The 14,010-nt window shown below is 41.1% G+C and overlaps 2 protein-coding genes across 3 annotated transcripts; both read left to right on the top strand.

Annotated features, from left to right (window-relative positions):
- The first annotated feature begins 505 nt into the window (after positions 1 to 505).
- On the top strand, positions 506 to 2,983 carry LOC115536905 (elongin-C). 2 transcript variants are annotated; one of them, XM_030348376.1, is made up of 4 exons: positions 506 to 629; positions 1,089 to 1,117; positions 1,397 to 1,540; positions 1,741 to 2,983. In XM_030348376.1, exons 2-4 carry the CDS (start codon positions 1,114 to 1,116, stop codon positions 1,929 to 1,931), a joined length of 339 nt encoding a protein of 112 aa, XP_030204236.1. In that variant the 5' UTR covers positions 506 to 629; positions 1,089 to 1,113; the 3' UTR covers positions 1,932 to 2,983. The 2 variants fall into 2 exon arrangements, with proteins under 2 accessions (XP_030204236.1, XP_030204237.1); XM_030348377.1 differs by having other exon boundaries at positions 519 to 629; positions 1,092 to 1,117.
- Positions 2,984 to 3,789: 806 nt separating this feature from the next.
- On the top strand, positions 3,790 to 12,926 carry ube2wb (ubiquitin conjugating enzyme E2 Wb). The gene is made up of 6 exons (XM_030348374.1): positions 3,790 to 3,984; positions 4,933 to 5,024; positions 8,030 to 8,132; positions 10,161 to 10,316; positions 10,446 to 10,521; positions 10,609 to 12,926. Exons 1-6 carry the CDS (start codon positions 3,970 to 3,972, stop codon positions 10,620 to 10,622), a joined length of 456 nt encoding a protein of 151 aa, XP_030204234.1. The 5' UTR covers positions 3,790 to 3,969; the 3' UTR covers positions 10,623 to 12,926.
- The last annotated feature ends 1,084 nt before the right edge of the window (positions 12,927 to 14,010 follow it).

The raw sequence follows: 14,010 nt of genomic DNA, 5'->3' as shown, positions 1-14,010 counted from the left end.
ATATTCATATTCATATTATAATTAACTGTATATTGGTGATTCCAGTGTATGGCGTGCAGTAGATGGAGTAGTAGATCATCGACCATCGACGTAGAAGAATCAGTTTTTTCCACGCAGGCTGTTCGGAAGCTCAACTCTAGTCTCTACCCTCTCTCCCTTCCCTCCCATCTGCCCCCACGATCCCAGGACCTTTGACTTTTCTTCTTTTTGCCTAATTTGCACTATGCAGACCATATTGCACTATTTAGAATTTATTGTATTTTAAATATTACATATCTTATTTTATTTCATTTGCCAATTTTATTTTATACTTAATACACCGCGTGTCAGAGACGAAAGAAATGTCGGTTATTCTATTGGTCCTGTACATTTGTTGTAATTGACAATAAAGCTGACTTTGACTTTTGACTTTTTGGTATACAAGCACTCTGGCGATTTTGACAGATTGGGCGGGAAATATGGTCCAATCTGGCAACCCTGCAGGTCATTTAATTGGCAGGACGCGGTCCCACAGGAACCATTCGATGAGTGCAGCTGTTTGTATCCTACTACTTCCGGGGTGTGTGTAGCTCCGCTGCTAACATTAGCCGTAACCACCGATACTTTACCCCACAGTCTCCTGTAGTGTGGTAAGAAACATACATACCGTAGAACAGTGCCACCGAGTCAGAGATGTGAATTCTTAAGATCGTTTGTGTATTTGGTGACTGTAAAATGATTATCTAACCAGCTGATGGTAGCATTTAAAACGCAATGTTTAGTCATGTAGGCGTTAGCCGCCGGAGTTTTAGCCACGGATTCAGCGCCTGTTCAGCGGCCGACTCCGTGTCGGTGACTTGGGGTCCGCCGCCGAGACACGGGGCACATAATCACCGGGGTTTATCACAGTGGAGCCCTTTCGGGCTGTTTGCGGTGTTTTGTTCGTGGTATCTCGGACGTCGGTGGTGACCGTACCCTAGTGGCATGCTGTACCGTACGCGTTAGCAGGCCTGGCTGCTTTGCGTTAAACCGCATCACCTACATTCTACATTCTGTCTGGAGGTATAGGTTTATATGCAAATAGTGACACTGTGTATTTCTGCTTCTAGCAGGATCGCAGATCGCCAGCACAGAATGGGTAAGTTGAATCATTATTTATATTATGATGCATTTGTTGTATAACCTAGTTTTCGTAATTGGAAACTGCCCATTCCCACTCACTATGCGGAGATTCCCACATAGACACTCCGCATAAGTCATTTATTTGGAAGCGCCTGCACTTCTACTTTGGCAAACGCTAGATTACATGAAAGGAATTCGTTGATTGTTCGACAATGGGAGGAACTTTCATTCTTGCTATACAGAGTGGTTGTAATGTGACCTGTACGCCAATCAACACTCTCCTTGTGTCTGACAGATGGCGAAGAGAAAACCTATGGCGGCTGCGAAGGCCCAGATGCCATGTATGTGAAGTTGATATCTTCTGATGGCCACGAATTTATTGTAAAAAGAGAACACGCATTGACATCCGGAACCATCAAAGCTATGTTGAGTGGACCAGGTGAGGATAACCAGTGTTTATTTGTGAGCTGTGTTCTCTAAACATTTAATTCTATGTCATGCTGTTCTAAAACGGTTTAGAATACTTGGGAGAAGACTTGTTTCCTAACTATCGTGCATTAAATGTCTCGGATGGTGAGGAATCTTGTTTGACGAACCTACAATGGAACATTTTGTAGTAAGCTTTCACTTCCTATGCAGGTCAATTTGCTGAGAATGAAACCAATGAAGTGAACTTCAGGGAGATCCCTTCTCATGTGCTGTCAAAGGTCTGCATGTATTTCACTTACAAGGTCCGCTACACCAACAGCTCCACGGAAATACCCGAGTTTCCCATCGCTCCAGAGATCGCACTGGAACTGCTCATGGCTGCAAACTTCTTGGATTGTTAGAACGATACACAATGTAGCTGCTTAAAACATTTTTAGATTATTTTGACTATTTAACTTGTTTTGCAATGTTCAACCTATACACAATTGATCTGTATTTCTCATATGAAATTTAAAGATTTTCTTTTTGCACTCGATGGTTTCCTCATTTTATTGATAGGAATGCATTTCTGATTTTAAACTTTAAGGACGGAGATCGCAGTTTGCGCTACTTGCCCCATAATGTGACAAGAAGAAAAATGGTTTCACCAAATGCATAATTTCTCATCTGCTGAATTTCCCTCTAGGGATTATTAAAGGTTAATCTTATCTCGTCTCCAAATAAAGCCTTTTCTGGTGAGTGCCGGTGCTAACGCAACCTTGATAGATCTGCTGGACTTCGATTCTACATACACGGCTTCTTTGATTTCTGAAACCCATCACATGCCTCTTTAGACTGATCTCGCATAGATGCACAAATTTGGCTTTTCTTTTGTGATTGCAAGAATGGAGACGATATAATTGTCAAACTCATGCTCTATAGGTGCATGTATATGGGTTGGCTAAATGTAAGGGACTGCCATAAATATTAATCTGGAAGATTTAGTTTGTTTAGAGCCTGTTGGAAAATCACATTTTTGGCACATTAAACTGATCTGGTTGTCCCAGTGAATGGAATATCTATCCCAAAATAAAGAGGCTTTTTTCTTCATCTGGTTCTTCAAATCCTAGAAGCGTAATGAAAAGATGCTCATATAAATTTTAACTCCACTCAGACGTTGCTCTTTATTGGTGGCCTGTTGGGGTCAGGTCTCTTCTTTAATACTTTGTCGGAAGTTATTCATCTGAATGTGCTTGTAACTAGGCCTACCAGCATTCACCTTTTCAGACATAACATAAGATCAATCGGTTATTTTTTCTCACGACGGGTGATAATGCTTGATTGACTTCCGTTCAAGACTCGGTAACACATGCGCTGACGTACTCTGACCATACAAATCAAGGGCATCAACTCCACATGCAATTGTATTGATATAAACACATGCAATTGTGTTGAATAAAATGAAAAACTTGTACTACTTTGTTTATTGATATTTTTTGTTTTGTTTTATTTGGCAAAACACTTTCTTTTTTACTAATTGCACAATGGAAATTGTTTGTCCACATGAAAGTCACACCATTGCATTGCATATTTGCATGCCAAAAATGAATCTTGTAAAAAGCACAAAATAGAAATTGGTCAATACATATTTAAATTATAATAATAAATGAAACTTATATAGCGCTTAATATGGTACTCTAAGACGCTTTACATATTGCCCTATCAAAACTATGTAAGACAGACTAGGAATAAAAGAAAAACAGAGGTTAAACATGAAGAATAAGGTGGGAGTTAGGTGGGGAAGGCTAGTGTGAAAAGGTATGTTTTGAGGGCAGATTTGAAAGAAGAGAGGGTTGGAGAGACTTTGATGTGGGAGGGGAGTGAATTCCAAAGGGTGGGGGCAGCAACTGAGAAGGCCCGATCACCCCAAGTCCGTCGCTCAGTCCGTGGAACTTGTAGCAGGTTGGCAGAATTGGTGCTGGGGCTAGGCTGTTTAGGGCCTTGTAGGTGATGAGTAAGATTTTGTAGTTGATTCTGTGTTTAATAGGAAGCCAATGGAGTTCACGGAGGACAGGTGTGATGTGTTATCTGGAGCGGGTACCAGTGAGGAGGCGTGCAGCTGAGTTCTGGACATATTGAAGTTTTTTGAGGACTTTGTTGGTGGTGCCGTAGATAATTATAATATCGTAATAAGCTTATATTCCACATTTGGGTTTAGGAATACACGCGTATATATATATAGATATATTCAAAACATATCCAAAATCGCATGCGAGACGACAGAGAATCTTTAAATTAAACACAAATGATCCAGTTGGCTGGTTTGTTTTGTTCTGTCAGAATAAACAACCCGGCCCCCACTTGACAACAGTGTGACGTAATGGAGTGAAGTGACGCGGTGACGTGACGCAGTGACGTGCAGCTGGCGTCGCTGTGCCCTGATGCAGGGGGGTTTCCATCATGGCGTCGATGCAGGTAAGTCCACAGCTGACAGCGATCCTATTTATTTTAAATCACCCAGCCGATTCGATTCCCATCGCGAACGCCAAACGGACCTTCTTAACCTGCGTTCTAACGTCCACGCTTAGAAGCGATCCCGACGAAATAAGAAGGTTGTCTGGGATGTAAACCAGTGAGTTTACCCGATGGCTATGGGCTAAAAGCCTAGCATGACCACAGAACCACGGCGAGCTAATGCTACTCCCAACCTGAGGAAAGCCCTACGGTGTCTTTTACAAGGACATTTCATCATAAAGTTGTACAATAATACGCACAGGGTCGGGATTACAAGTGTTATTCATCATGGTTCGTGTCGTGGTGTGTGTCTCGTAACGTGTTATTCGACCAGTGGTGAATATTGATGTTAGCTGGTAGCACTAGAGGTTAGCCTCTGACAACACAGTGCGCAGATTGGACAACTCCAGCTTCTAGGTGAAAAGGAGCATCGATGGCTTTACTCGAAATCAGAGATGACCTGTGTCAGGGAAATGTCTCTTAGACTGTCACCCAAACAGAACATGCTGTTTTAAGGTTCATCGAATTCAAACCGATGATCTGAATGATCCTGTTCTGTAGGGAAGCTTAAGCCTCCCGACCAACATAGTCTGCTGCCTGGATCTCTGTAGGGGTGCCCTTTTAATGCGTTTAAAATAACATTACACCGAAATAACATGACATACATGTACACGCGACGATGGGTCGATGTCTCGGTAGTCGTTCCGCGCTAATGGACGTTGGAGTAGGTTTGTTTACAAAGTGGTGGTGTGGTGAACGGGGTGATCCCGAGTTCAGTGGAAGCCAGCTAGCACTTGCCTTAGGCTTGTATGTAAATAATAATTTCTGAAACTGAATTTTCTTCATTATTATTGTATGGTTAAGCATTGGAGCGTGACTTCATCTCCCATCTATGTTTGTTTTCAACAGAAAAGGCTACAAAAGGAACTATTAGCTCTGCAAAATGATCCACCTCCTGGGATGACGCTCAACGAAAAAAGCGTACAGAATACCATCACACAGTAAGTAATCCTCTGCATGTGGACAAAGCAAGCAATGGTTACCTGCACACAAGGTCCAAAATTAACTTACTGACTAAGCAATTGTTTTAATATGTAACCCTGACTTTTGAACCTGTGCCAAATAATCAAGTCTATCCCTCATTATCTGAGGCTGGGGATAATTTTGGACCCTGGATACCCAAATATTTAATATTACAATATCATGTGGGGTGCATTTAAATTGTGGGGAGTCAGCCGTAAAGATGACAATTTTGAGTTAAATAACGGGCTCCATTGTTGACGGTTTTGGATGTGTGTCCAAATATAGCAAAGTTGTGTAGTAGTAGTAGGACGATGTTTTTAATATAGATTTACTTGGACAACTTCACTTTTGAAGCCTTGACTTACGAGGAGGAATTGGGGTCATTCCAGTCATGGCCGCTCTATGCCTTCGGTGTCACTAGTCATCCTTATTAAATATATATCTTGACCTGCTGGAGGCTAGTGTAGCAAAGAAGTAAGCCAACCTCTCCATTTGTCTCCCTGTGTCTCTGTCCCATCTCCAAAACAAAAAGTTATAAAACAATTCCTGTGAAATTGTCCTTAATTTGCAGGTGTGCTGCTTTTCTGAATTTGCACTGTTAATTTGATATTGTTTCAGGTTTATTAACATCTTTTAACAACATTGTTAGCCGTTGGAGCTGAAAATGTGTTGTATGGGTTTCTTAGACTCTGAGTAACAAAGTCAAGGCTCTCAGGATTGTTTTTACAACGAGCACGGTGCGTTGAACTTGATTTACCGTGAACTTCTTGACCAGTTCAGCTGGTTTTGTCTTCCTTGCATATCTTTATTCTCAAGTGCCAATTGTCAGTCTTACTTTGGCATTATTGGAAGGTTTTCAATATAGCAGTACCATCTTAAAGCTTACATTTTCTTTTCAATCTTTTTTTTTTTTTTATGGCTCATCTTTTGTCAAAACGTTTGTCGTGACGAGACCTTTTTAATGCTGCTTTAATTCTGGTCAGCTCTAGTCTGTGAAATTAATATAAATTGTATCTTAACAAAGAGGTAGATTAGGCCCAATCAACAGCCAGACCTGACCTGATCTTGGAACAAAAGGCTAATCTTAATCCAATATTCTGGTTGGATGAACATTGTCAATCTGTTCACAACAGTTTTGCCATCCTCTCCCTATCTGTGATTGGTCCAAATATCCCATGGCCCTAGTTTATCGCTTGACAGTTGACAAGCTATGCAATAATTACATTTCAAAGCTGTCACTATTGGGACCGTTTAAAATGTGGCACATGAGCTTGTAAATGATTAGGTAAGATGTTGCAGTCCGTTAACTTTAGGTGTAATATTGGAAAGGGTTACAGTTAGGTATTCCGTTTGGACAGGCTGTGGTTCTCACAAGACGGGGGCCGTACCTTCAAACTCAATGGAGGTTCGGGGTCAGGCCTTTATTTTCCTCAATGTTCTGTTCTTACATAGTTGGGGCAAGAGACTCCTAATCAATCATTTCAACCAACAGACTCTGCTGTCAGCACTGCCTTTTTAAAAAACGTTTGGTTTGTAGTTTAAGTCCAAATGTGATGGATGGGACGATCATTATGCCAGTAGCACTTGCAGTAAAATAACTGGGATCCCTTCCAAGATAAGGTTAGAAAAAATATAAGTTCCAGAGCGGCAGATTTCAGTAGTGGAGTTTGAGTTAATTTAAACTTGGCTTTAAACTCACACTGATTATGAACTCAATTATGGACCGCGACCAGTATTGCGACGGTGGCATAAATATACCTGAGGTCATTTTCCGTTGTGGGATCATGCACTGGGACAGCCGAGTTAGCTGAGTGGTTTCGCTCAACATTACCTTTATGCTTGCCTTTCGTTTAGTGAACCAATTTCTCTGTGGGACACAGAGAAATTGTGTGTTTTTCTGTGTAGTGGATAGGGTCTGACACAGCCTCGCCAGCATGCGTCAGCAATGATATCTCTCTCTGAGCTCTCCTTCTGCTCCCAGGACAGCTTCCCTCCCACAGTGTCACCATAGCACTCTGACACTGTGTCCACAGGCTCAGTGATATGTTCAGATTCTGACATGACTAAATGATGAAGGGCCTCAGAGTTAATGTGAGAGGGGGGAAATAAATAAAGAATCTAAAAAGATGAGTTCCACTGAATGTAAATGCTCTTTTATCTGGAACGCGAGCCTAGCTGTAATTAGGTCAGAACATTTCGTTTTTTACCCTCAATGTTCAGGGTTATGTTTATATGTTTCCCACTATATTCCGTTTTGTCCTGAACAACCTCGAGGACTGGCTAGGATTGTGTGCGGCCATTATCGGTGCTGGGCTTTGCCCTTCTACAGTGTATGCTGTGGTTCACCTGTGTGTTCAGCTGTGTGTCCACCTATGTGTTTGAGAAGCACTAAACACTGGCTTTAACAGTTTTGTTTTGGTCCACAGTGTCCTTGTTTGGCTTTCATTGATTAAATGCCAACTGTCATATTGGTGTTGCTATTATTCCAAAATTTGATTTTAAGGGAGGGAAAAGAGGATCGAAGCCCAATAAGTGGAGCTGTGGCCACACCACATCGATCCCTTACACTGGGAGATGTTTGATGGGCAAAACTAGAAAAACGTTGCTTTGGAGTATGTCCACTGCTTGATTTTTTTTGAATGAAATGGGACTATTTCAGTTCAGATACGTAAAAATATGTCAAAGTAATGCGTTATCAGTAACCCAAATATCAGTAATTTCCCATCCGTCTAATCACTCAATAGTTGGGGCCTAAACAATGACGCCTTTTGACTATATGAAGGAAAGGACAACATGACATTGCAGGGAGGCCTGAATATATACCGTACTTAGATAAAAGGATGTTCGGGATTCGATAAAGCTTGCTTTATCAAGAAGTCAGAATACATTCTAGGGTGAATAGTCTTCTGAATGTTTACTGATCAGGTTTGTTTGATAGACTAACAATGAGGCCCGGCTTGACATTCCTTCTTTCCTCTCCAAGGTGGATCGTAGATATGGAAGGAGCCTCCGGCACACTCTATGAAGGAGAGAAATTTCAGCTGCTTTTCAAATTCAGTAGTCGATATCCATTTGATTCACCTCAGGTAAGGGGCGTGCGTGCGTGTGCGTGTGTGTGTGTGTGTGTGTGTGTCAATAAATCCTCTGCCGTAGTGGTTTGTCCTCTAAATGCCTCAACTGTGCACATAAACGTAAACACTCCCAACTCTCCTGTGTGAAGGTCAGCCCCCCCCCCCCCCCCCCCCGACAGGTCATCGGTTCCTCTAGCTCAGGGTTCTAACCCCCCCCCCCCCCCCCCCCCCCCCCCCCCCCCCCCCCACCCCCCCCCCCCCCCCCCCCCCCCCCCCCCCCCCCCCCCCCCCCCCCCCCCGACAGGTCATCGGTTCCTCTAGCTCAGGGTTCTAACCCCCGCCCCCCCCCCCCCGACAGGTCATCGGTTCCTCCAGCTCAGGGTTCTAACACGATGCCGCTGTGGTCTGGAACGCCCCTGTCCCCCAGGATACCACAATATGTTATCGAATAACCGCAGACATATCTTTATTTTCTATATTCCTGTGTTTGATATCACTCAAAGTAGGGCTGGGCGATTTTGATGCGATTTCGATTTTTAGCGTGAAAGGATCACAAGATCAACATAATCAAGTTTTTTATTTATTTATTTTTTATGTTTTAAAGAAGCGCAGAACAGCTGGATATATATCTGTATATTATTTTGGATTGACACATTTTCTTTCTGACAATTTTGTGTATTTTTTTAAAGCGAAATTTTAAAGCTCTGTTGCAACGTTTTTTTGGGAGAGACATGCTGAATAAATGTTTTCAAACTCAAAAATAATCGTGATTATGACTTTTCCCATAATGGAGCAGCCCTAACTCACAGGGCCCAGGGGACTCTCAGGCCATTGCTCGGCTATCAGCCCATCTGTCTGATTTCCACATCACAGCAGGGGTACGCCATATGTTTGCTACCATGGTAACACGATAGTGTAAAAATAAGACATCCACGCCTCGCGGACCCCATCACAGTAGGAGGCGCCGCGCTGCAGTCGCGTGTGCCGTCCGACGGCGTTACCTACAGCCGGGCCCTCTCCCACTCAGTTATCTGATGACAGTAGTGCGGTCCTTCAGTCCTGATGGCCCCTCCGCCCCGGGACTCTGGAACATGGATCACTACATGGTGACTGACCGCAGCTCAGAGCCGCCAGTACATTAGAGGGGACAGGCTGAAATACCGAGCCCTTATTCAGATACAGCCTGGTATGAACCAGCCTCGGTAAACAGTGGAACACGGTAGAGTGCACGGTACTACCTTGGTCTCTACATCCCCCCCCCCCCAACCCCCTCTGGCCACCATTGAAGATTATCAGTCAACCCACTCAAATAGCCTGGGCTATTTCGGGAGTGTAGCCTCTCTGTCTGTGTGGCCGTGCCCTAATCCTTGTGTGTGTGCACGTGTGTGTGTGTGTGTGTGTGTGTGTGTGTGTGTGATGACTCATAGCTTTTTTTGTATTTTGGGAACTAGGTGTACATTCCTGTGCTTAGTATCCATTCACTCTCTTGTTAAACTCCTCTTATTTAACTCTTATTCTCTGACAGCGCCTGCCCAACAGTCCGTGTTACGCTTAATTTCCTTTTACATTCAACAAGATGCATGTTTTATTCCCACGTAAATAAAAATAAATATCAAATAATAATAAAATAAATCATGGAGCTGAATCAGAATGTACACACCATTTTGGTTTCAAAAACCTTTAATTGTAATGAAGGTTGATTTTGTTGTAGGACGTGGCGGCGGTTATAGTCTCTTTGCATCCATAGTGGTAAACTACATTCATGTATCTATAATTATTGCTATCATCATATTTTCAATAGCAGTCGGCGCTAGCAGCCAATGTTCAGTTGCACTGCACATACATGAATATAGGTTGCTTTTGAAAACAAAATGATGGACTTTAACTATGCCCTCTAATGTCTGAGCTCCTCCCCTCCAATAATAGCACTAAATTGTTGTTTTTTTTGTTGTGTGTTTGTTTGCCCACATTAAGACCGTGTTTCCAAGAAAAGCCATGTGGCAGCTTAATGGTGCAGCTCATTGATTGACGTTTCTTCCTTAGGTCATGTTCACTGGAGAGAATATACCTGTCCACCCTCATGTGTACAGCAACGGGCACATCTGCCTGTCTATTCTTACAGAAGACTGGTCACCAGCGCTCTCCGTGCAATCAGTTTGTCTAAGTATAATCAGCATGTTGTCCAGCTGTAAAGAAAAGGTAAGGGACCCAAAGCGGCGCTGTGGGGAACACCTTTGGTGATTCCTGGCAGATCTGTTGTTTTGTTGATGTGAGTGTTTGGGAAGGTTGAGCTGCCTTTCTAAAAACTTGTCTGTGTTTCTTCTATAGAGACGGCCGCCGGATAACTCCTTTTATGTAAGAACTTGTAACAAAAATCCAAAGAAAACAAAATGGTGGTATCATGGTGAGTAAATCATTGATTCAAATGCAAACCTATAAGTAACTTATAAGCAGCGGTAATCTAAACCTTTTTGTTTGTCTTTCTTTACAGATGATACATGCTAATGTAAACAAAACCCTTTGTAATAATCCTAGAAGAAAAGTCCTACTGACCTACAAAAAAAAAAAGAAGCACTTTTTAATCATTCAGTCTTTGAACTCTGACCTTTGACTGGAGAGGTGGACTCCAAGCGCTGGACTCTCTTGACTGCATTTCCCGCCATGGGCAGTTGGATGCATGTTTTAGCTGGTTGTAATATATAGAGGAAAAAAAAAAAAGGAACGTTTATATGCACCCCGGTGGAAGGTTCTTTGCAAAAAGATGGTAATGCAGCCAGCAAGGTGGAGTGGTAGTGAGATTATTATAATTCCTGTTTTAAGATTATTCTTGTTACTTTTTGTATGTTTGTGTATGGGTTCATTATGAGGACTTTTTTTCCTTTTTTCTTTGTGCAATAACAAACGATGGATGCATGCTTGGGCCTACAACAAGAAATCCAAATCTAATCATTTTGCAGACAGGATCTGACTATCGTATCTCCAAGAAATGTTTTTCATCATTTTCTTTTTCTGCTTTTTGATTATATGCACTGTGAAATTATGTCGAAGACAAGGCACACAAGTTGTATATTTTATTGCGTTTACAGCGACACTTTAAGCTGCCTCTGTTCCACTCTCAGTTAAAATGTTTATAACAAACTCAATCATGAGTATGTTCTAAGTTTTTGCCCTCTCCAACCAAATCAAGATTCCGATCGCAGCCCGTTGTCCGACAAAACAATGTTGGTAACACTATGATATAGGTGCAAATACGAAGCACATGTCCCCTGTGCCCTTCAAAGAGATAGAGGCTGAACTCATGCAAACGTTCAGTGGTCAAGCATACAAGATCTGCAGCAACACCACCTTCCATGTACTGAATGTCTATGAGAGAACATGGTCACTTGAATATTTTATTTTATTTTTTATGCTACTTTTGGTTTTCTAAGATTTACTGCTTTAATCTTCTGAATTGTCTTTTTGACTTTAGATAATTTTCATTTTACGTTCCTTTTTGGCTTTGTTTTAATACTACTACTATATTGGGATGGTGGGGGAGGGCCATGGTGTTTTTGAGGGCTCCGTAAAGTTTTGAATTGCTTATTTATGTTATTTAATTTATGATCAGTTTTGATCTCCAGAATGGTAGTGAGTGGTAAGAGTAGTCGGTAGGAATCTCTAAAGGCTCTGCTTTCCATGATTTCCCCCTGGTCAGAGAGATGGCTCAGGTACTTTTTTCAATAAAGAGATCACCTCTAAAAAGATTCCTATCAGATATTTTGAAGTTAAATATATTTTCACCCAAAGAGACTGTTACATTGTAAAATTTAACATGTCTGAAACTATTTTGTGTGTGTGTATATAAGTCTCTAGGTTGTCTTATGTGACATTAAGTTATATTTGACTAGCAGAATAGCGCGGTTTTGATTCCTTTTGAAATATAAGTCACATCTCTTAATTAGGTGTACAGCCATTGCAGCCATTGCTGTTTTAATAAAAAAAATGACATCGTTTTTCTGAGGTGATGCATGCTAATTTAACCTACTTATTTAATTTGATTCTTTCTGGCACAAGATATTGCAAGAACCATGACTATGGAGAGTACCTGGTAGATCCTGTAGTGGCTGAACGCTGCAGTTGATGTATACGGCTCTTTCATTCAAACTGAAGTCACTCCATTCCTTTATAGTCCTTCATCGGGGAATACTTGAACTGTTTCATCTTGGGTTGTTTTGTTTTAACTGCTATTATCTTTCCTGGGTCTAGTTCAATTGAATCTTCAATGCATCTTGAGTGAATGTGATAATAGAAAAACGGTAGAGAGGGGATGACCATGATGCTATCCTAAAAACTATATTGATAACCTAGATTTCTATTTAACCAATGACTTGTTTTGTATTAGCTTCATTAGTAGTGCTCTCAATGCGGTTTAGGGTGTGCTTTGAGAAATGGCGACGGGGATGATATGATTGTAAATACAGTCACAGTGGCATTAGAGGGGCAGGGATGCAACATGTTTCTGTTTAATGAGCAGTATAGATCCATGGAGATTACATTTTTGTTAGAAAGTTGACAAGGGTCCATCTGTCTCTTGTCATTTCCACCACAAAATCATCCAGTACCCCTCTTCTATCCCCTCCCCCACACACACACACACACACACACACACCCATTTCACTGTAGTTTGGATTCTTAGCTTGCCGCTTGTAGTGAGTGATCAACACTAATGGGGATGTGTTATTTACGTTTGTTTTTTTGGGATGTGCAAGTTCCATGTTATAGGTGCCTGTTCATTTTCATAATCAATAAAAAGCAAGGATTCACTTTTAATTCATTATTTTTACAATTTTATAGTCCGCCTCTGTTGGGATACACTTATTATTATTTTTGGCAGCATATATGCTGGTTTATACATTATTTGAAGGGACTTTAAATAGGTGTTTTCTTTAACCAACATATAGTGCCACATTACTTGAATTAAATGTTTTCATGATAGACATAATGTCAAATTAAACACGGCTGGATGGTAGGCCTATGTGTCGAGTATAAAGGTTCTGTGACCACAACATTCTCTTTGGACCTGATTTATTTTGTTTTAATCAACATATAGGCCTACATATATAAATTTTGAAATGTTACTGCTTATTTAATGAACGTCTATACGTTCAATTACATTTTATTTGTACAACCCTTAATCACGTACAGTCTCAAAGGGCCTAACAGGCCATATATTTGCAACGTTTATTATTTTTTTACGTTGATGTGTTACTTTTGTTGTCTGCACACTAATATTCTTTACAGGATTTGTAAAGATCAACTCTCAGGACCCCCTAAAATCAACCCATGAGATATGAACTATTGGAGTTAATAATAATCTATATAAAAATGGTGCCATCTATTGATATTTAAAAGCTTTTATCTTTGATTGCAGGAATTGAAATGCTAGTCAAAAAAGGTATTCCAAACTTTGAAATGATGTATTGATGGATAATGTCTAATATGCAAGGCCTGTTGCCAGTGGCGTCACTACTATGCTGTTTTATTAGGGGCTAAAGCCTCGGATGTTATTTAATTAGCCCCGAACATGATCTTTGGGAAATAAAAATATAAATATTTATAAACATTTATAAGTAGCCTAGTCTAGATAGTCCTTTTGGCAAGAGAATAACCAACTACCTGTTAACCACCTCAAGTGAATTAACCTATCCTATCCCCAGTCAGATCCGTGCGTGCGTGTATGTGTTTGGGGGGGATCTATATAGTTTGAATCTATCTTAAGTTAATCTTTGGTGTGGGTTTTATATTTTGTGTGTTTATCTTTATGGTGTGTATCTATAGGGGGTGCATCTATGGTGTGTGTGTGTGTGTATCTATATGGTGTATACTTATGGTGTGTGTGCGTGTATTGTATTGT

The sequence above is a fragment of the Gadus morhua genome, chromosome 23 (assembly GCF_902167405.1).
Source record: "Gadus morhua chromosome 23, gadMor3.0, whole genome shotgun sequence".
NCBI lineage: Eukaryota > Metazoa > Chordata > Actinopteri > Gadiformes > Gadidae > Gadus > Gadus morhua.
This window is presented reverse-complemented; position numbering and strand designations above follow the sequence as displayed.